The sequence below is a fragment of the Empidonax traillii genome, unplaced genomic scaffold, assembly GCF_003031625.1.
Source record: "Empidonax traillii isolate 1590-97213 ecotype Southwest subspecies unplaced genomic scaffold, ASM303162v1 scaffold728:size315809, whole genome shotgun sequence".
Taxonomy (NCBI): domain Eukaryota; kingdom Metazoa; phylum Chordata; class Aves; order Passeriformes; family Tyrannidae; genus Empidonax; species Empidonax traillii.
The window spans coordinates 27719-48263 of NW_020955921.1; the positions used below are offsets into that span (position 1 = coordinate 27719).

At 35.3% G+C, this 20545-nt stretch overlaps 1 protein-coding gene across 1 annotated transcript in view; it reads left to right on the top strand.

Moving 5' to 3' along the window:
• NEIL3 (nei like DNA glycosylase 3) overlaps window positions 1–15498 on the top strand; it is a 17693-nt gene extending 2195 nt beyond the window's left edge. Inside the window, 9 exon segments of the mRNA XM_027900434.1 lie at window positions 319–434; window positions 2627–2761; window positions 3803–4016; window positions 4436–4510; window positions 7001–7167; window positions 10195–10364; window positions 11405–11807; window positions 13961–14135; window positions 14976–15498. Coding sequence (XP_027756235.1) covers window positions 319–434; window positions 2627–2761; window positions 3803–4016; window positions 4436–4510; window positions 7001–7167; window positions 10195–10364; window positions 11405–11807; window positions 13961–14135; window positions 14976–15152 — 1632 coding nt within the window. The 3' untranslated portion in view covers window positions 15153–15498.
• Window positions 15499–20545: the final 5047 nt, after the last annotated feature.

The window sequence follows — 20545 nt, forward strand, 5'->3', positions numbered from 1 at the left end:
TAGTTTACACCAGCCTGAGACTCTTATTGTAAATTCATGACTTGAAGGAAAAGGCATAAAATACCCTGAAAAAAAAGATGCATTGTTTCAATAAGGAAAAAAATTAAGCTAAGTTATGATAGCATTAGCAATAGCAGCTGCTTCCTGGGTTAATAGTCGCATTGTTTTTGGTAGAATTGCTTAAAGAGAAAATAGTTAATGTTGTCCGAGTTGGAAAATTAGTTCACACATCTGTTTGCTGAATGTGTACTCATGCTAGAATCAAAGCAGTATAAATTCTGTTTAACCTTTGTGTGTGTGTATGTACTCATTTTTCAGACTGCTGCAAGTGAGGAGAGAATCTCTGGTCATGATTTCCTTGTTGGACACATTTACAGGGGTGTGGAAACATTGGGAAAGGAACTTTTTATGTATTTTGATCATAAAGCTTTGAGGTAAGAAATGAGAAAAAGACTTCCTATGCATTTAGACTGATTGTATTTGGTGGATTATCTTGTTTTTGCTAATGTCAGTTTCAAAGGTTTGAAAGCATTATGGAGAAACTCATCAGCCTCTTTGCAGTGCTGGAACTACTGATATAGTTACATGTTCAGGTGATTTACTGCTTTTGTCTTAGTCTAAGATTTCATGAAAAGGTCTCTGAAAAGGACAGTTGGTCTTTAAAATGCTTTGTTTCAAATAGGAAATACTTGTCATAGTTCTAGAAACTGTATTTAAACAAGTCTTGTTAGCCAAGTCACTGATGGGAAACCTGGTAGAAATTATGTATGGGAAAGGTCTCTATGCGGGAGGCAGAAATTACTTATTATCTGATATTGAAGATCTTAATTCTCTTGTTTTAAATGCATCTTGTGGATCTTAAAGATGTTAAAGGAGGGTAGATGAAGGCTTCAGAAAATGTGTCTTACAGCAGTGTAAGATTGGCTGTCAGGAGACAAAATAAGAAGTACACCTACAGAGGATGTATTACTCTTTATTAAAGTTAACTCTTAAATATAGAACTTTCTTGTCATGGGTAAGGTTACTGGTATATAGATTTTATATCTGTACACATTTTCTTAATAAGACCAGCTTTTCTCTTCTGCTAAGATTGCCTATAAAAAGCTGGTGGTCATGCTGGAATAATGTCAGACACATCTTGTGAAAGACTGGGCCATGAAGGCTAATTAACTAATTTTTTTCTCAAGTGGGGAGTGACTTCCTGGTGGGAGAAGTTAACCTGGCCATTAAAGTGTTTTATGCAGTTTGGCTACTGCTCCTTTTAAACAGTATGCTGGAAGTTGGTAAATGAAAACCAGCTATTAATGTGAATGCCATATCTTTAAAAATAACTTTCTGGAAGCATTTAGTACATTACCATTTGCTAGTAAGATGCAAGAATTTGGTTTAAAACGAGCTTTGTCTAAGTTTAAAACTAAGTTTGGCTAGTTAAGCCTGTGCAGTACTATTCATGGCACTTGAGAATTGAAAATGGCAATTGAAAATAAAAGTGGCTGAAACAACTGTATCACCTGAATTGACTTGTAAGAAGAGTGTTTTGGAAAGACACAGGTTTTTAAAAACTGAGAAAAATAAATGCTATGAGGAAGCTACTTAGAGAGTTGCCCTTTAGACTATGTTTAATGATGTCTTAACCCATCTGTAAATATTTAAAATGCCTGTCCTTCCTGAAATGTAAGAAAGAAGGGTTGAAAGGAAATACACACCATATGCTGCATTTTTTTCGTTGTTTATGTAGTTTAATCTGTTAAATCTTTTTGTAACTGCAAAATGATCCACTTTTTCTCATCTACAGTCTATAGTAGTAGTAGGACATGGGTTTTAGGACTTGAATGTACCAGGTGAATTTGTAATGAATAAAATGTATGAGATAATAGTCAAATTTGTCCTTTGCTCAAGCACACTAGCTCCTGGTAGAATATACTATAAAATGTAAGACCTCTTAAAGCACTAGTGATGTGTAAAATGAATGCTTGAAAGAGTCTATTCTTCTACTTTGCCATCTGTGCATTTTTCAGTTTGTTTCTTTTATTAATTTTTAATCAACCTGCTGCTTTTGCCTTGGCTGTAAGCAAAGGAAAGCAGAAGACAACATATGGCAAATATTAATTACTTTGTTTATGGTGTTATTGGATGTAGTTGCGATGTGATAACAGGGTTGGCAATGTGGGGACTGAAATCTTTCCTTTCATACAAGATGAATTCTGCCTGATTTAACAGAAAATTGTCTGGTAAAGTGGCCTCATTTCTTTCAGGCTCCCTGAAGGTCTAAGAACCTATGTTGGAAGACCAGCACGTCAAGTGAAAAAAATTCTAAGTGCAACACACCAGAAAAGTGTGTCACTTAATGATCAGGCCTGACTTCTTTATAATGAATTCTGAAGACTGCTGGAAAACTGCCGTGTTTTGGAGTGGTTTTGATTTTAGGAGGGTTCTTTCTTCTCTAGTAATTGAGCACTATATAAAGCAAATAGTTTGTTGCTGTGTTACTGGTAATAACTAGAATTAATGTACATATATACTGACTTGGTTAGTCAAGGTTCATAAATTCAAAAAATAGAACTGGTGTTATGCTTGGAAATATTTTTAACTTAAAATAACTATAAAAGATCTCCTTCTCTCCAAGGATTCACTTCGGTATGAACGGTTCCATGTGCATTAATCCTGATGGAAGCAAAGACAGAAATGGAGCACTACCGGTTTTGGAGATACAGCTTACAGAGGATACTGTTTGTTTTTTTGATGTGACAGTAGAGTATAGGTAAAGCAGAAACTAACCAAATTGAACAATTTGATTTATTTATTTTTATAACATTCTTTTAAGAACATAATGAATAATCACGCAAAAATTGTTAAGTGCTTGGATGCTATCAAGACAAAACTTTCTAAACATATATTTATTGGTATGGTAATTTAGTTTTGTTACTTTGTATCAGAGCTTACATACAGTTAAAGTAATTTTAAGCTGTAGTCTCATTAGATAGTTTCAAGACTGGGAATGAAAGTTTGGTTTAATTCAATCCTTAGATCTGAATGCTGAATTCCATTGCTTCTTTACTTTCCATGCAAGTCTCGCTTCCTTAACAAGAGTAAAAACCTGTCATGATTACTGACTTCAAATTTTTATGCTCCCAAGGTTGGGTTTTTATTTTTCTTTTTGGAATCAAATTGGTATAATTGTTCTAATTTACATTAAGTGGATCTTTATGTCTATCACCATTGTACTTCACACTGCTAATAAAAATTACAGCAAGCTGGATTTTAAAGTGTTTGAGGCTCTTGAGAGAAAAGGAACATGTAAATTCAAATAACTTATATATACGTGTTTAAAATTACAAAACGTAAAAGCTTATGTAAGTCTGAGACTTCTTGTTCTTACTATTTTTAAATGATTATGCTTAAACTAATAAAATAAAAATGTATCTTAAAAATATAAATATATATATAGTCACGTTGTAACTACCAGGGATAAACTACTATTTTGTATATATATTATATATATTAGTTTGTTTATCATTATTGTAGTATATTTATATATGCAAAATATATATATGCACACACATATAATATCATGTTGTAACTACTGGACTGTGTCACCAGTTAGTTATATTTGATGGTCCAAACACAGAGAGGGGTGGTTAATGTAACTTCTGTGCCTCTTCCTGTCACTGGTATTTTCATGGTTTCTATTATATGCATATAATGTTCTGTAATACTATATTGTGTTCTTTTTAAAACCATGCTGCTATATTGGAATACTTTTAAAATAAAAATAAATCTTAATGAATTTTTTCTCTTCCAGAAATGCAGCTGAGAGTGAGCAGAAAGTGAGAATGATGGAAAGCTTGGATGTCTGTTCTCCAAAGTTTAGCTTTTCAAGAGCAGAAAGTGAGATTAAGCAGCACAAAACCCGCATGTTGTGTGATGTGTTACTGGATCAAACAGTATTACCTGGAGTGGGAAATATCATAAAAAATGAAGCACTGTTTGATAGTGGTCTTCATCCAGCTGTGGAGGTGAATGAAATGTCTCAAGATGGTTTTAATGACACCTAAGCATTAACAAAGAGCCTCTGATAATAGGTCGTATCATAATTCATGAGGAAATTAGGAGGGAAGTAAGAGTTGTTAACTCTGTGTGATTTGTGTGATCATTAACTCTTTGGTCAATTTGGGGAAGACAACTGAGATTTTTACCAAGTCTTTTGCTTGGATGAGGGAGTGCACATTGTTTGGTATGCAAGCAGTGATTTTGTGTGGTATAGAATGTGAACATATACTGTTTTGCTGAGATGATACATATAATGTGAAGTCAGAATTATCATAACATGAAGCAATGCAATTCCATATCAGTGTTCAAAGTGCCTCAATAGGTCTTTTTTCTGTTTTCTCTTAGCATTGTAATATTCTAAAAATCATTCTTGTCTTTCTTACAGGTTTGCCAACTGACAGATGAGCATATACGTCACTTGGTGAAAATGACACGTGATTTTACCCTGCTTTTCTATAAGGTATTGGCACATGTTTCTCAGAAGCCTCCAAAACATGACTCTGGCTCGTGACTCAGCTGTATGTGGTCATCCAGTGAAAAGAGTAAAAAGATGGAACAGGACAAGTGTTTCCATGGATAGGAATGTTGAACTGTGTGCTCTTTATTATTTGTGAATTGTCAAATGACGAAAAAGTGGAGGAGTCAAAACTGTCAAAGTATGCACAGACTGGCCCAGAAGAGTTTCACAGATGTTGCCTGAAGGCCAGTTCAGTTTTTCTGTATATGTGCTGTAACATCACTCTGAACATGTCAGAATTGAAGTAGGTTAAACACAAACTTACATGTCAGATAACATAAAGGTCAGTCTTAAAACTTGGAACCAGAGATTGCCCCAGGGAATTATGAAGGTAATTCATGTGACTTCCTTTATGAAACTTATATAACAAGTATATTTATTTGACTAAATAGGTCATAACTTCTAACAACTTATTTTTTTCCTAACTGAAACAATGGTTTACATTGCTAAAATGAAATAAATTGCAGTTTCTCCCTACTACCACAACTCCATTAGGATTTAATTTCTTCCCCTGCAAAGTCTGTAAGTCCTTGTTGCTCTTTAACTTTCCACAATAGAAAAAGAGAGAATATATGACCTAATCCTTCTGCATTTTGTTTCTTTAAGCTGCATGCAAAGAAATGAACAGCAATGGTGAAATTCTTGTCTGTTTCTCTTGGTCTTCCTCAAAGCAAGGAGCTAGTGCTGCTAAAACATCTCTTTTTTGGTAGGTTAGGAGGAGATCACCTAACTTTCCTAATATTGTCTTTCAATCATTAGGCGAAAAAAGTGATTTGTTTAATCAATTAGTCTGCTTAACTGCTTGCTTTCCCTCAACCCACTGAGGAGTCCTTTTAGTTTGTTGTCTGTGGAAATCTTTTCTTTCTCCAAACTTCACCAGCAAAGAGATAGCATGTACTTCTGCAACCACTATGATACTAGGAAATCTAAACGTGTCACAGGCTTTTAGACTGATAATAAACAAGTCTTAACAAATAGTTAAACTTTCTGTTGCTCAGTGTAGCCATTTTTAAAACTTTTACAATCAAAACTTAGCAAGTATTCAACAGTCAAGTGCTTTTAAGAGCTAGCGTCTCCTTCTAAGTCTCCATAATGAAAATATGCTAATGTGAGGCATAGTGCTTAATAATTTTTTATAGACTGTTATAGATTGTTTGTACTAATCATACTGTATCATTACAGATGCAAAGATGAAAAGTCTTGTTTATATAAAAAGCTGTTGCTTTAGTTTGGTTTTGACATAACTGGATGGGAAAAAAACTACTCATAAAAAACTGACTGTAAACCTCGAGAAAAAAGCAAACTGCTGGTGAATATTCATGCCAATATATATTATTAATTCCTTCTGATTGAATTACTAGGTTGTACCGGCGCGAGCACTCTCATTCAGCAAGGCTGATGAATAAAAGCACAGCAGAAGCAAATATGCTGTGCTCAGGGACACCTGTACTTTGGGAGAACTCCAAGAGTCTTCATACCATTATGGAGCTAGAGCTATTGAACCCTGCCAGAGCTGAGCGGGTACTGCTGGGCCAGCTGTGGTATTGTTTGAACTGTGCCCAAGAAATTGCTGTTGTAGTGCAGAAACTCGTGTGGCTCTGCAGAGTTGGCTGAATCTCTACTGGGCTCTTGCTTGGTTTTTTGACACTTTTTAGCTATATGAATTCTCTCATGAGATGTGCCTGCCTGTCAGCTGTCTGGAGACTATTTAGGCCACTGTGCCCTTGGGCTTGTACTGTGCTTAATTTAATATGACTTTCTGCCAGGATCTATGGAGCTTACCGTACTGCCAAGTGGCTTTGCATGAGCCAAGTTGTTTGGCATGGCCAGGGTGAAGATGAAGCTGAGGAACTTTACTGGGCACTACCCAACATTTACAGAATCCCTGGAATATTTCTGCATTGCACAATTCTTTAGGTTTTGGGAAGGCAGATTGACCCAGGTTGTAGCATCAGGTTTGATGCTCTGTGGTGTGTTTTTTATTCTTTTGGTGGTGAGGGAAGGTGATATTGGTTTTGTCGTTTATCTTTGTTTTATTTTTGTTTTCTATGCTGCATTGATTGGACCTTATTATCTCTTCAAGAATACTCCTACAGGTGCCAGGTCAAAGATGACTGGTGCTAAACCAGAGCTGGTCCAGCTAAATTCAGGGAGTTCCTAGCATGTATTTGCTTGCACCATGCTAGTATGGTTTTTTTTGGTCTATCTTTTATTCCATTGTGTAGAGAATTATAGACACTTTTATACTTGATTTGTCAATTTTTTAACATAAAACAATATGAAATACAGATATAGCCCTTATGAGTGTGCCTTAAATATCTCCATCTAGTCACTGAGTTGTCAGTTTAAGTAGGGTTATTTTTATTTTAGCTTCAGACTCACATAAAATTTATACTGAGTCTCTAACATGGATTTATATGTGTTCTGTTTTAGTGCCGCAAAACTGGGTCCCCACTCTACAAACACTACAAAGTGTACAAGCACCCAGCCTGTGGTCAGTGCAGTGGGAACATCACTGTATGTCGTTTAGGAGAGAACAACAGGATGACTTACTTCTGCTCCCGGTGTCAAAAGGTGGATCCCCAGCTTGTCAATCTTAGGTATGATAGTAAATTTGTGACACTTCTAAGCACGTCAAAGTGTTGCTGCAGTAAGGGAACATCTCTTTTCAAATAGAATGGATCCCTGTGCATTTTATAACTAAATAAACTCTATGCTAGATGAGGACAGGACGCCTTGCAAAAGAAAAATGTTTTGTACGTTGGTATTTAAAAATAGTTAGAATCTTTGCTTCTTTGATACTATTTCTTTCAAAAGCTCCATCTGTCATGAAGTAATTATTACTTTCATCAAATGCAGGAATTTGATTAAAGACAATTCAGAGTATTGAGAATTATTTACTAAAATTAATTCACTGGAAACGTTGCCCCTTGTTCTTGGTGTTATCAGTATAGTGGGCTTGGGCGTTTACATACAACTGAGTTGAATACCATAAAGCAGGAATTTGTGTCTCTTTTCACAGGATAGCCCCCTCACAGCTGTGCATCTATGAAATTTTGTTCTAGCTATAGAGTTATAATATATATACTGGCTATAGAGTTTTACTAAAACTTCAGTTAATTCAGAGTGCAGCAAATATTGTAGGGGCTTAGAATTTTTTCTTTTCTTCCTCCTTATCGGTTTTAAAAAGCTTTTGCTATACGTGTGCCATAGAGGCACTTTCAGTTCCACATAAATTGTACTAGCAGCAGCTTTCCTCCTTTTATTTCAGGAAAGCAGAAAATGTATTTGATATCACAAAGGGTCAAGAGGTAGAAGTTCCAAAAGCATCTTATTCAGGCTTAGATACCTAAGTTATTCTTGAAAATTTTCATCTGAGGCTTCAGAATTTTGCCTTTTTATACTGAACTCTGTCAATCTAAGATGCTGCTTCACTTTGCAAACTTTGCCTTCATTAGTGTGTGTGTGTATGTATATATATATATATATATATACACACATTTTTAGATAAGATTTACGGAACACACAAATCCCTCTCCTAGCTCCAAGCTTCTTTTAAGACTCAGATGGCTGAAGGGATTTTGGTTAAAGCTTAAAAATCACTTTTGAGTACAGATCAAATATAGAAAATTCCAGCATGGAAGATAAATACTTCGCATGCTGATAACCCCAATCTGCTGTATTTTTAGAAAGTAATAATGAGAGATACTTTGCAGAAGGATAGAAAGACAGCAATGTTCCATTGAGTCAGATAATGAGAAAATGATGCAAGGAAAAAATATCTCTCTCTGTTCTAGAACAAGTAGTGATTTGGGGGTTTGTTATTGTATTTTTAAATAAATAATTGAACAGTACTGTGTTTCAGCAAAAAACATTGCAATGACAGCTATAAAATACATAGGTTGTTTCTTGTGTTGTCTTTATCCTAATGGTCAGGTCTTTGTGTTCTACTGGTCTTTTTTTCAATTATGCAGTAACCATTACTGTGTAAAAGTATATGCTGCTCAAGTGATTTATCTGCTATTCCAAGCTTTTCACATTTGACTGGAAAGACCCCGTGTGATCAGAGTGACTCACTTCAGATCGTAAACTGTAGAATTTAACGCAGTGGTTCATGGGTCAAGTCAAGTAGCTTATGATTTTGCTCAACTGAAGAAATGAAGAAAATACCCATTATAAACTTACCTCCTCAAATTCAAATGTACCTTGAATCCTAAAAATACACTTTCCCCCCATATTTCATAAAATGGGAAGGGACTGTGGGGGGTATGACAGGAAGTGACAGATGGACCAGAGGGACAACATGGAATTAAACTCCAAAACATGAAATGCTGAGTATATTCAGTCTAGTAAAGCATTTTTGAAAAATGAGTGGAACAATTGATCTAATAATGTGAAAATACCCATTTTGACATTTAGAGTTTGGCTGTTTTGTTATCTAGCCACAGTATTTTGGTGAATGCTACTGTAATGTCTGTTCTACCTCTTGACAGCACAGGATCTCTGGTATGTCAGCAATTCTCATTATCCTCCTTAGTTTTCCAGTTGTAGAAGACACGGTAGGTAGCAGATATCTCTACCAATATCTTAGGAATCTAATCTGATATGGAGAGTGATAATTATGGGAAAAGTGGTAGGTCAAGGGAGTGTTACACATATGTTCCCAACTACAGCATTTGCATTATTAATTGAAGTGCCTAAATTCTTTAAATTAAAAGAAGTTTCCAAAAAGTGCACAAAAGCTATGAAGAAAAACACTTGACAACTTATCAACCGTAAAGTTGGTTGATAACATAGTACTTAAAAATTTAAATACATAACTTAGTGAACAGGTTCAAGTTACATTTAACATGCTGCCAATGTTTGGATGTAGTGACTGTAAAAGAGTAACTATGATTCTAAATCAGTGTATCAACAGAGGAAGTATTATAATTTACAGGAAAATCAATAGAACTAAATATTTAGAGGTACCTGGAGTATGGGTTTGGCTCACAAGTCACAGCTAGGATCCTTAATTCTGAACAGGCTCCTACATTTTAAAAGGCTTTCTAGCAAATGGTGATAAACAAGAGACTTTCTAACTTTTAAGGCTTTCAGTGCTCTTGGCTGTTATGATAACAAAGAGGACATATGGATAACATTTAAATGAGAGCAAAAAAAATTAGTTTGCTAGATGGTCTAACTTTCTGCAATTCGGTTTGTAAACAGTTCTTCATCCAGTAATGCATTTGTTAGTAAGTGTTCTGTACAAGGGAGCAGGGAAAAAGCCCTGAAACAGTCTCCCATTCTCATCAAGTTTTTTGTCGCAGTACCTGAAAATGGTAGGGAATTTGAGAGGCTGGGGCATTGTGCTTGAGAGTACATCAGTTAATAATTAACTTTTTGTCCATTTCTTGTTTAAATATTTTTATTTGTATTACTTCTGCAGCATCTGGAAAGATTTGCCCTTGAGTTAAAGAAAAAAAAAAATCAAACTTGAATCATGACATGCTGTCCAAGCTATGATAGGCAGGCATAACACTCTGTACTGTTTGTTCTCTGGCCCTGTGCCTTCCCGCACATAGTGGTGTAAGGCAATTTGTAGAAGGAACGTCAGAAAATACTAACATCATTCTTTTGTTTCACAGCAAACTGCCAACTAGAAATAGCCTAATTGGCTGGGCATATGGCAGGGGGTCATGTCCTAATGAACATGTAGCTCAGAAATCTGAAGAGGAGTGGACGTGTATGCGCTGTACCCTAATAAACAAGCCTTCTGCTGAAATCTGTGATGCCTGTTTGACTTCAAGGCCTGAAGGTACTGAAGGGTCGTCTGGCATCTATGCTGGGAAGGGTGCGAGGACTGTGGTTTTGATGTAGTTTTGAGAACTGTAGAAGTGTCTTATTGTGAATCATATTCCTTTAACATAAACTTTAGCTTATTTGAAGTCAGATTTGGGAAATCTTGCACAGACAATCGTGGAAACTGTCTTGTCTTACACCCTAAAAGTGTCTTCCAACTTTATGTGCGGGTGTGATTCTGTAAATAAGTCTCTTCGGTGTCCCTTTGTTTTTATTGGGGCAAGGAGTGAGACACATCACCATACTTTCAACTCTTCTTAAAATCTTTCAGAGTTTGCTGCATAAGTCTGAATGAAAAATCAACAGGAGACAGAAAAGTAACTATGTGAACAAAAGCAGTGTATTTTGGTATATAAGTATATAAGCTTTGAAACAAAATCTTATTCCTTCTCCTGGACTTATAAATTATATATTTATAAGTTTCACTTGTTTAGTTATATGCCATTACTGAAAACAGGCCTGGAATTTGAACATGTGTTGGACCTGGTAGAATGCTGTTGGAAATACTCTTTTTTTTTTTTTTTTAAATAAGATTAATTTTTGCATCATAGGAGTGATATTCGAGCGCTTTTTTTAAAGATGGGTTTGCTGATGCCCCCTTTTTTTCAAACCTTAAGATTTCTTGCCTTCTCACTTTGTTCATTGTTTGTCTTTTTATTGTTATAAAAGATTATTTTGAAAAATTAAAATATTTTAATCCCTGTGATTTTATAAGGTTAATTGTCCAATAGTTTTCATTAACAGAGTACTATTAACGTTTGGTCCTATTTAAGCAATAGTGTTGCTATCTTGAAACACGTTTTATGTGCCTCCAAAAGTGCATGAGCATTTTTTAGTGTAAGAAATTTGATACTCTATCTAACGCAGGACAGATCTTTCAAAATGGTATAGTAAATTTACTCTTTCACTCTCCATATGATGACTTATGAAAATAGATCAGAAATATAATGTCTAACTCTATGAAGATGGATCATAACTGATAACTTCTTTCCTTAGTTCCAAAGACGGAGAATGTTGAAGATTCTGCAGCCTTTAACATAAACTTAATGAAGTACCCTTGTAATGAGTTCAGGAAACCAAGCACAGAAATAAAGATCAATAGGAGAACTGCATTTGGAACTACAACCCTTGTCTTAACAGATCTTGGTAACAAAGCTGTTTTGAGAAATGATACCCAAATATCTGATGGACACTCTCAGTGTGTTGCTCCAAAAAGCAACTGTAAACAGATCCAAAGCAATGCCTGCCAGTCAGAGGGAAGCACAGGCAAGGACTGCTCAACACATGTAACTGCTGTGGCTTTGTCCTCCTGTCAGCAACCTGTCTCTTTCCAACACATACAGAAGAAACAGAAAACTGAGCATGTACCCTCAGTTCACCAATACAGTACAGCAGTCAAGTATGTATTCTAAAATGAAAACAAGCCTTTATAATCCCATAAACAAATTTTATCCCCAAAGATTAATGGAATACTGTGCTGCTGGGCTCAGACAGTGTTGTCTTTGGATTTCTGCCAGGGGTAACTTATTCTAGGCTAACTATAATTTAACATGATTTCAAAAGCAGTGAATGACCTAGGCTGTCACTAGAAAAGTCCTGATTTTGACATCTGACCAGTACTGCTGTTAGCTTAACAGCTGTTCATAGTTCAGCTATTCCTATAGAATGTAATGTAATGGCCAGTCTTCGCGAACGAAGAACCGGGGAAGGTCTTTCCACCTTCCAGCCTGCGCATTGGATTTTTTAGGTGAGACACAGTGTGCGCGGAACTGAGCCCACCCTTTAATCCTAAGGTTCATCTGCCGGGGCCAAGCGAGCTTGGACAGTGGCAGCGAGGTCCTCAGGATGTAGATGGATTGCCTTACAGGGCTAACGAGCTCCATCTGCCCGGGGAGTGGCCCCGACCAGGAATCGAACCCGGGCCTCGGCGGTGACAGCGCAGCGCCTTTACCCTCTAGACCACCAGGGGCTCCCATTCCTATAGAATAGTACAGTATATCTTTAATAGGTCAATAAGCACAGTTCTACCTAAGGTGTTGTTTGATCTTAGCACTGTAGTTGCCCCTGCTTAGAGAGATCTTGAAGTCATTGTGAAAGATTACAAAAGGAAGTTGGCTGAATTCTAATTAAAGTTATTTGTCAGCTACCGGTTTTCAACATTTTTCTGTGATAGCAGGCTCTGTAGCAGTGCCTTGATGAACTTTCTGTCACTGTTTTTACTCTTAACTTTCACCTCCATTTTATATAACCACTTTAATGCTCTACGCATCCTGAGTTTTTATTTACACAGCCCTGTTCAGACACATCATTTGCCTAGTTAAGAGAAATGTGAGAATCTATGAGGGTTGTCAAGGAAAAGCTGGGCAGACATACACAGCAATAATGGGAGTGCAAGGTAGATGTCACTTACAGTGATAAATTATGCAGCCTGAATATGAAATATTGATGATATGCTACAAAATTCCTGGTCATGTGTCTGTTCTGAAATACAGAAATTACTTTTTGCATTGTTGAAGCACCAGTTTTGAAATGGGATCTCACTGGCTAGCCAGGCTGGACTGTATGAATATAATTTCTCCTTGCACTCTCAGCAGAGGACTGTTGAGGATGTAGGCAGGATAACTGAGAGTTCAGAGAAGTGCGAAGAAGAAATGAGACAGTATGGATCACAAAAACAGGTAGTTGTAGCAAGTCATAAACTTAAATGTTTTAAAATTCAAAAACAAACTGAAAAAAACAACCCAAACCAACAAAAAAACCTGTTGACCACTTTTATCTTCTTGTGTTTTAATGAGGCATTGGAAGAAAACTGCTGATGTCTGCAAGGTTGCAATCTTCCAGACATAGAAGAGAACATAAAATTCCTAAGCTGATAACTTGAAAAGAATAAATTAATATTTTCTTTTTTCACTAAGTTCCCATCACTGCTTTTCTGTTCTATAAATATATTGGAAAGCTATGTTTCAGAGCATTCATCTGTTTCACGTTATTGTTTTTAAATGAAGCCTTGTGTATTGCATTCAGATAATCTCTGACTATCTCAATCATGAGGAAGAAAGAAAGAAACTTTATCCCATTCAGACAACTCTGTTCCATCCCCTCAGTTGGACTACTTCTTATCTAAATACAATTTCGAGCATTACTGTAACTTTTTAGTAAAGAGAGTGGGAATCTTTTCTGTGCCTTCAACCTGGAGTAATGACTTGGTATTGGTCTTTTTCCCGCCAGTCTTTTAGACCATCTCAGAATGTGGAGTGGGGAGTATAATAGCAGTTTTAATATTTATTTTGTTTTGTTGATGAATTTGAATACTTCAGAATAATTTAAAACATGGTGGGGAGAACTGATAGAAAAGCACACAGTCTTGTGTCTTTACTCCTAGCAATCATTCAGCTTTAAAGACGCAATAGGGTGCATTAGAGAAGCAAGCTTTTTGGCTGTCATTGTGTGTAAAAGTACACTGAGTGAGCTATTGTAATGGTAGGAGAGAATTCTTTGGCTGGTAACCCCTTTAACTTTTCGCAAGAGTCATTTTGTAACTTGTCATTACAGCCCACCTCAAGCTAACGTGACAGGTGATACTCGTACATCAAGCATGGGCCATCCTCGCTGCAGTAAACACAACCGTTTCTGCAGCCTCAGAGTGGTGAGAAAGGACGGACAAAACAAGGGCAGGCAGTTTTATTCCTGCCCTCTACCCAGGGAAACTCGGTGTGACTACTTTCAAGTACGTATAAGACTTAAGGGCTTATTTTGTAATAAGCACTGGTTCCTGCAGCCTCCTTGCCCCAGTGATCTGTAATTGTGGATAGATATATTCCTTTTAAAGTTTGAGGTAATTCTAAATACTTTCACACACTGAATTGAAACTAAGACCATAATAGTAGTTATAAATTTACAGTTTTAGTTACTTCTCTTACTATTGAAAAGAGACCTGCTCGTGCAAATGCTCCTAGTCTGCTTCCGTGTGATGTAAAAGAGATGCATAGCAGAAATATTGGTTTGAAGGGACTTGTACAAGTTGTGCAGATCAGCTTCTTGCTCAAGGGAGGACTATGGCAAGTTAGATCTAATCATGAGCCATGTTTCTGTCTAGCCAAAGTCTTGAAAGCCTTTTAGGATGAAGATTCTATAATCCACCTGGGCAACTGCTCCCACTGCTGCACTAATACCTAACCTGACCTTCCTAGCTGTAATTGGTGGCCGCTGCTCCTTACTGTGTATGTATGTGTCTGAGAAGAGTTTGACCTGCTAAGTGACCTGGCAGTCACTTACTATCAGGTAGTTTATAGATGAAGTTAAGGCAGTAATGACCTTACTTTGGCCTTACTTTGAAGAAAACTATGTGTTAACATCAATTAAAGTTGCACCAGTCAAAGTGTGTGCAGTTGCAACTGATGATAAAGAAAAATCTTAAATCAGTTATCACAAAAGAGATAAAACTATCCTAATTACTAGGAAGAGTTTCTTCAAGGGTGGAATGCCCTGTAGATCTGTTTCTATTGTCAGTTCTAAAATATGGAATTCATAGCCATCACATGTCCCTAAACCCTGTTTCTTTTGGCAGTGGGCCGACTTGGATTTTCCATTTTGTAATCATGGCAAGCGATGCGTTATGAAGACTGTGTTGAAGATTGGTCCCAATAACGGAAAGAACTTTTTTGTGTGCCCTCTCGGGAAGGAAAAACAGTGTGGCTTCTTCCAATGGGCAAAAGATGGACCAGGTGTGCAGATTCTTCCTTGATGCTGATGTTATAGTTATCTGCTCCTCAGGACGTCTTAAGTGCATACAACTTTTGTAGTAATTTCTGTTTTCTTTTTACTTTTTCTTTGTTCACGGGTTAATAAGTAAAATAGCTCCAACATAAAGAACAGCAGATCTAGAAAGAGTAATTTTACATAGTCCTATAAAAATTTAATACTGCTTGTATGCCGCCTACAATTTTGAAATAAACATTTAGCGTGCAATATATTGTGACATACTGTTGTATTTCTAATAAAAAATTTAACTGTTTTCTTCTTTCATGTAGTGTGGACTACTAAATTGATAGACTATCATAAGTGTAAACATGTATTTAATAAAAGTGAATAAAAAGATTATATATATATATATTATTAATACCACTTCATGCTTTATTTACTCAGAGCTTAAAATGAATCAGCAATGGACTGACCTTGATTAGATTTGGAAAACAAAGACAAAAACCTACCTTAAAATGAAGAACATGACTTCTGTTTTCTAAATTATATATTCTAAATTCAGGTCCAAATGTTTTATTGCTACTGAACATTTTTGCCCCCACATGCTCGTGTAATGAATAATAAAATACGTCTGACGTGCTTAAAACTCAGTTTATGTTTGTTTGTCTTACTACTATTTGTTGAAGCAAGGGGAAAAGTAAAAAAAATATGCAAAGTTATCAAATGAGAAATAAAGCAGAAACAGAATTCTTCACATCTTTGGTGCATGTACTATTGAAAACAAGGAAAAGGAGACTAATGAAGATATGGCCGTAGCTTTATAGATTATTGATTCACAATCAGTTTTTAAAGAAAGTAATGGGAAATAGTGTTGCTCCCCACCAAAAATGGTCTGGATGAAACAGGTTTAAAAGCATCTTGTAAATGGTCCTTAAGTTTACGGTCTATGTAAATACTTCAGAATTGTTCCCCTTTTTTTTTTTTTTTTTTTTTTTTTTTTTTTTTTTTTTTTGAGGGGGGAAGGACTACTTGGAACTCTTGGGAAAGTTGTGGAACTTCAGTCTAATTTAAACCTTCCATTCCATGGTGAAACTGTTCAATTCTTCCCCTAATCAGCACAAATTCAGAGGCTTTTTTGTTCCTCTTTTCAGTAGCCTTTGATACTTTTGAAATCTTTTAAAACTTTCCTCACGTGAAGGAAATCTTTAAGCAGGTTGTAGAAACTATACTCCTTATGTTGCTCAGTGGACTGTTTCCAAATATCTTTTTCATGAGGTACACAGCTCCACCTGAGAACAAAACAAGCTACTGCACATGGTGACTACTGATTTTCTTCCATTGCCATCTTTCTATATGATGCTTCTTGTTACAATGATGTGTTGCTGCTAGCTTGTGCTTATACATCTAAATTTAAAAATTGTATATCTAATTGTTATCTGTCCTCCTTGTATTTGTAGAATTCCTTACATTGTTAAAGTGTTTGATTATTTTTAAATTGAACGTGCTTTTGGATGTCTTGTACAGGGATAAATCCTCAGTAGTTCAGTAAAACTTAAAAAATAAAAAAGAAATACAACCATTTTTGATTACTTGCTACAGATATTAAGATTTCACTAAAGCTGTAAGCTAAATGACTTTTTCAAACTTTGACACTTGAAAAATAACATTTAGGTTATTACATGTTTTTATTTTAGTTTAATAGCCAGAGAAGAAGTCTGTTTACATATAACACATACAAGTTTTAAAGGATCAACTGCTTTTATTAACTACTGCAATCACTTTACTTGTTCTTGTATTTCTTGAACATGTTATATGTTTGGTGTTTTTTTTTTTTTTTTTTTTTGAAATCTGTTTGGAAATGGTGGTATATTTGCATCAGCCTAATTTTGCTATATGCTATGTATCCTAGTTGTATAACATCACAGAGAGAAAAGGCAGACGGAAATAACAAATAGTAAGGATATGCTGAGCTTATCACTGAACTAACATCTGGAGGAATCTGACATGTTTACACCTAAGGGAAGTAGGAAACTAAGCAAGAGACAGTGAATTCTAATTCACTAGATGCCTCTACAAACCTTACCGCTTTTGCAAATACTAGGGTTTTTTTGCTTTTTTTTTAGCTTTCGTTTTCTCTTTCTCTTGCAGTGGACAGCACTTTGTAACTTGCTTAACAAGCTATGGCTGATAGCTGGTTATAAAAAGTTTTAACCAAAAAAAGCTGGCAACAAAACTTATCTTGGAATAGATCCCCACTCAACTTTTCAAAAAGAAACCTTGCAACCAAGGGTGCAAAAAAAAAGTAGACAGTTATTGAAAATATCTCTTTTGTTTGCTCAGGATAAAAGTCCTGATTTTCAGCTTTTGTCCCAGTAGTTTACAAATGTGTTTTTATTTTTTCACGTTGATTCATCTCTTACAGTGCAAGTGATGGAACACACTTCTTTCAGATTTGTATCTGGCTTACACATTTTAATGGCTCATGTTGCACTCAATCAACTGCGAAGACTAAAAAGAATAACAAGACCTAAGTTAACAGAGGGAACTGTCTATCCCAAACATTTTCTGTAATTTATATTCCTAACAAAAGCACATGTAAATTGCCATTAAAGAAATACAACCCTTTTTCAAGGCCTTAGGGTTCTGACACAGTTGTTACTTTGACCTGTACCCAAAGACAACTAAGAGAAATGGGATTATTTCCAGTGTCTACAGGAGGCTGTTAGGACTGACAGGCTCACATAAGCTCCTTTGACTCCATGGTTTCTGAAACGAGGTCGTGATGGCAGTTCTGTAATATAAAGGAGACTGTCAGTAAAGCTGACTTCTAGTACTCTTATGTACAACTTTTAGAGATTTTTTTTTTAGACATTAACACTACAAAGTGATAGCATGACTCATAACAGAAACCTGTCTCTCACCTTAAGCTGAAAACACTTTTTCTGGTTTTATATACCACAAAACTAACTTCATAAAGCCCTTGCACTCAGCTGAGATGTATGCAAAACAGCTTTTTGGCAATCAAATCAAGGTCACACAAATTGTAAAATAAAAATTTGAACTCAGAAAATGCTGATTCCATATACTATGCCCAGTTTCTGGTTTATGGTAGCACTTCAGTTACTATTCCAGTTTAAGTAAGTTTAGGCAGAGTGTATCTTTCAGTTTGAAACTAATGTTTATTTTCCTATTTGTGCCATTCAGTTTAGAATTAACAGATTTAATGCCCGGTTTCATGTCTTCACACCCTTATTTAAAGTACTTTTATAACCAGCTATTTGTAAAGACAGACATGTATTTTTCTTAATCCATACACGCACAACTTGCATTTGATATCAGTGCAAATTCAGCAAATAGATGAGCATCATAATACTTATATTAATAGTTTACTGAAGGAGAACTAAATTTACACTGAAAATATGCACTCAAGTTTTGAAACATGACTATGTCACAGCTCCAACTACAGACCTCTACAATTATACACATACAACTATTTCTGTATCCACTTTTCTGTGTAAAAGGGTGCAAGTTCCCTCTTGTTTTTGTGGAATGGAAACCATAAGCAAGAATGTTTTAGACTGATGGTGAAAGAAGCAGAAGATGCCATCCCATCTTTAATATCTGTATGAATGTTCATCATTAGTGGCTAAGCATCTTTCACATGAAATCAAAAGGTATTGTAAAGTCTCTAAAAGACTTCACAGCAACTGTGAACAAAATCTCTGAACAAAATTTCTCAAACCATAAGTAATTCTATACCAACAAAAAAACAAAGGCTGTTGACAAAAAATAAGAACTTCGGGATGATCTTAAAAATAAAAGTTTTGAAATACCTTTAGAAAACACTCAAGTTACGAGTTACAAATGGAAGCTAAAATTTAAATTCCAATTTTAATTCTAGACTACATTTGAAGAGCAACTTTGCAATATAAAAGTTAAACTCATTACGATAGCAACACTGCAGAGCCTATGAAAGTGAAACAAACATTTAGCAAAAGTTCCATTCAAGGCAAAGTTGCTGGTAGACTTCTTAAGAATGGTATTTTCACATGAAGTGGTCTTGAGTATAACAGTGTAATTTGCTTTGATTGTAAATGAACTAACATGTAAGTTGGCTTTGTAGATGAACAGTATAAAAGTAAAAAAATACACTCAACACTAGAATGCACAAACAAGCTTAAAATCCATTTGTACAAACAGGAAATTTAGAAAATAAAAAACGCCCTTACCATTATTTTTTCCTTTACCTTACTGTACATATAGAATATATAGTTTATCCTTTGCTTTCTCTGATGGCTCATGTTACTTGCACTGCATTTGCCACTTCTCAGCTTCTTTCCAAAGTTCAGCTATTACCTAGTATTGCAATACCCTACAACTTCAAGTAGAAATCCATGCAATGTCTCATGGTACATTTCATCTTCACTAGAAAAATAAAATGTTTTTATTTTTAATCTGTCTAAAAGAGTCTAAATAGGAGAAGGCTTTACAAATACAAAATAACCACCCTTATACAAAAGCAGCTGTGCAGCAAATGCTTTCCTTAAAAACATGAACTGCCTTCAAGTAGACCAGAACAAAAATATTTACTATTATAGTATTACGACTTCTCAAAGTTGTGTTTAAATAAACTTGAATTCGCTGATTAAAAAAAGTGAGCAATTTTTTTTCTCCATATATTACTAAGGATGATTATAAGTAACTTTATCCACTGTCAGATGCTAAAAGTAGCAATTGCGTTGCAGAGGAAGTTCATAATAAGGACAAAAGGTTTTGGAAACTTACCTTTGAAACCTTTATATCTTTGTGAGATATGAAACCACTAAAAAGGAATCAGAAGTCAAAAAATGTACCTAAACACACAAGAAAAAAATGTTTTCCTTTTGCAGTGGAAGTGTACTAAACACGTAGTCTTGACACTGGCTACTAAAGGTTCTTGGATTCCCACAAAGAGCAGTACAAAGATTGGGTGATCAAAGCAAGGTGTAACCATTCAGAGTGTCCCTCTATAGCCTGACTTCACATGTTCATACATAGCAATGCAGAACGAGCCATAAGCATAAAAGAGACTTTTGCCATAGAACTATTCAGGTATGCAGATAATATAGTATCTACAGAAGTTTCAGCTATTTATATTTTGCTAATTGTAGCTTATTTCCATAAGTTCAATATCAAAATAAAAGGAGAAGAGCAGTTATGGGACAAAATAGAAGGTGGAATTCAGGTGGGGAAGAATAAAACCATGACACGATAGTGCACAAAAAGAAGCCAAAAAAAAAAAAAAAAAAAAAAAAAAAAAAAAAAAAAAAAAAAAAAAAAAAAAAAAAAAAAAAAAAAAAAAAAAAAAAAAAAAAAAAAAAAAAAAAAAAAAAAAAAAAAAAAAAAAAAAAAAAAAAAAAAAAAAAAAAAAAAAAAAAAAAAAAAAAAAAAAAAAAA